We start from the raw sequence: 2,723 nt of genomic DNA, 5'->3' as shown, positions 1-2,723 counted from the left end.
CAGGGAAGGAAGGCAGGAGCTAATTTAGGGATTAATAATTCAAGGAAACAAGTCGTTTCCCTGATTCCATTTTGGCCCCGTGGCCCCGGGAAGGAGCCGCGGCTGCGCCTCAGCTCCGGGTTCAAAAGCCCAAATTTTGTGAAATGTGCAATTTAATGATTCTCTGGGATTTGTTTGATCCTGTGGCTCCGGAGCTGCCCTGATTAGGGAGCTTTGTGTGATCCTCCCTGGCTGTGCTGGGAGCAGATGGTGGCGGGGCCTGAGCGGAGCCAATTACACCCGGAGAGGGAAAACCGGGCGCTGGAGCTTCCCAGGGGGAGGAAGGAATCAGTTTGTTGGACTTTTTTTCAACGGGATAAAATGGGATAATTGAGAAAAAGCAGGTTTTGGGGGGGATCCTGGCTTCCTCAGTCAGGGCAGGGCGGGCTCCAGCACCAGTTTGCTCTGGGAGCTTGTCCAAAATCTCCAAGGATGGTGATTCCTCGCTGTCCCAGGGTTGCACACACTCAGGATCCCATCTCTTTTCCCACACACATTTTCTGTTCCATCTCTTTTCCCACACACTTGCATCCAAGCCCTTTCCTCTTGCTGTCGGCTCCGTGTTCCTTCCTTTTTAACCCCCTTTTTGGCAACAGAAGCTCCTCTGCATCCCTTGCTGCCCGGACCCAGCTGGAATTCCAACCCCCTTGGGGGTGCCGGGAGCTGCTTCCCTGCTTCCCTGCACCCCTGACTCCGTTGTCCCCCCAGGAATGCCGCCGATGCAGGTGCACCACGGACCTCCCGGGATGGGCCAGCACCACCCGGGACCCCCGGGCTCCGGAGGGCAGCCACCCCCCCGGCCCCCCCCGGGAATGCCCCACCCAGGACCCCCCCCAATGGGGCTCCCACCCCGGGGGCCGCACTTCGGATCACCCATGGGTGAGTGGGATCTGCTCCGGGGGGGATCTGGGGAACCCACGGGGCAGGGAGGGCTTGGGGGGGCACCCATGGGAGAGGTTGGGGGGCACCTGCTGGATGTGGCACCCACAGGGGGGTTTGGGGGGCACCCACGGTGGGGGGTGTGGGGAGTTTGGGGGGCACCCGCTGTCCCTGGAACTCCTGGGGTGGGTTGGGGGGTTTTGGGGGGCACTGCCCGTCCCCCCCCGGGCGCTGACCCCCCGTCTGTCCCACAGGTCACCCCGGGCCGCTGCCGCACCACGGGCTCCGCGGGCCCCCCCCGCTGATGCCGCCCCACGGCTACAACGGGCCCCCCCGGCCCCCCCCCTACGGATACCAGAGGGTCCCGCTGCCCCCACGGCCGGCACAGAGACCCCCCGGGGTGCCCCCCCGTGGGCCCCTGCGGGGACCTCTGCCCTGAGAAGGGGGGCAGCCCCCCCACCCCGCTCGGGACCCTCTGTCTCCATCCTCGACCTTCCCGGCCCCCTCGGACCAACATTCCCACTCCTGGGGGGGACTGGGGGTGTCCCTCCCCTCCGTCCTTGCCCCCTCCACTTTCCCCTCCTGTTTTTTTTTTATAGTGTTGTTGGTTTTCCTCACTTTCCCTCCACCTCCTCCCCTTTCTCTCTCCCTGGCAGCTTTTCCGAGCTCCTTTTTACCAGATTTGTTGGTTTTGTACGGAAAGCAGCGGCCGCCCGCTGGCAAATAAAGGATTTGGGAACCAAGGGGGTCCCTGGACTGGGGACGAGGCTCTGCCTGTTTGTCACCAGCTGAGGGGTGGTGGCCGCCCTCGGAGCCCGGGACACTCATCCCAGAGACAGGGATGTTCAGAGGAGGGATTTGGGATGAATCCCACTCTGCTGAGTCCCTGCCACATCCCTTTCCTCAGGAGGGGAATGAGCTATTGGATCTTGGGTTGGGGTTGCTCACAGCTGGTTTTCCTGTGGTTTTGGGGATGGTCTTAGCTGGGGGTGAAGCTGTTGGGCTGGGAGAGGAGGGAGAGGATGGCTCTGTGCTTCCCGGGGCTGTACTGGAACCATCTGCCCTTTCCTTGTTCATTCAGCACCATGAGGAGGTGTCAGAGCAGGGCCTGGAGATGGGAGGGATTTGGGAAGCTGTGAGGAGGGAGGGGCACTTCCATCATCCCCTTCTCCCCTGGTGTTACCCCACTGTCACCCCAGTTTTATCCTGTCACCCCCTCTGGTTTTATCCCGTCATTCCCAGTTACATCCCATCTTCCCTCCAGCTGTATCCCATTGTCAGCCCTGCTTTTATCCCTTTCCCCCTATTTTATGTCACCATCCCCCTGTTTTTATCCCACTCCCCCCCCAGTTGTATCCCCCCCCCCGGGTTTCAGGCCCTGCCAAACATTCCCAAGGAGGAGCCATTCCCTGGCTGCTGCCAAGACTGTTCCTCCCATGATCCACAAGAAGCCCCGGGGCTGAGTGTGAGCGGAGGGGGGACACAGGGTGGTGACAGTGGCACATGAGTCACCGGGAGCCCGAGGACATGGGACACACTCCCCCCGGGGGCTGAGCTGCCCCTGGGGCTCTCTGGGGGTGTGATCTCCCGAGGGCACAGCCCTGATCCCAAGCGGGCATCCTGCCCTGCTCCCGGCCTCGCCCTGCAGCTCCATCCCCCTTTTGGGGTTGTTTCCAGAAACGTGTCACCGCTATTTCTTGGCTCTTGGGTTCCTAAATCCTTCCCTGTGCTGGTGCCGCTGGTGTGGACTGGTCCTTGTCCTCGTTTTCCAGTCTGAGAGGGGAAGTGCTGATCCTGCTGGGTGC

The 2,723-nt window shown here is 61.9% G+C and overlaps 1 protein-coding gene across 1 annotated transcript in view; it reads left to right on the top strand.

Annotated features, from left to right (window-relative positions):
* SF3B4 (splicing factor 3b subunit 4) overlaps positions 1-1,679 on the top strand; it is a 5,121-nt gene extending 3,442 nt beyond the window's left edge. Inside the window, exons 4-5 of the mRNA XM_017839366.1 lie at positions 748-918; positions 1,173-1,679. Coding sequence (XP_017694855.1) covers positions 748-918; positions 1,173-1,357 — 356 coding nt within the window. The 3' untranslated portion in view covers positions 1,358-1,679. The remainder of the gene's footprint in view (positions 1-747; positions 919-1,172) is intronic.
* Positions 1,680-2,723: the final 1,044 nt, after the last annotated feature.

This window comes from Lepidothrix coronata, unplaced genomic scaffold, assembly GCF_001604755.1.
Source record: "Lepidothrix coronata isolate B3197 unplaced genomic scaffold, Lepidothrix_coronata-1.0 Scaffold405, whole genome shotgun sequence".
NCBI lineage: Eukaryota > Metazoa > Chordata > Aves > Passeriformes > Pipridae > Lepidothrix > Lepidothrix coronata.
The sequence above is the reverse complement of the archived record's forward strand: the minus strand, read 5'-3'. Positions and strand labels throughout refer to the sequence as shown.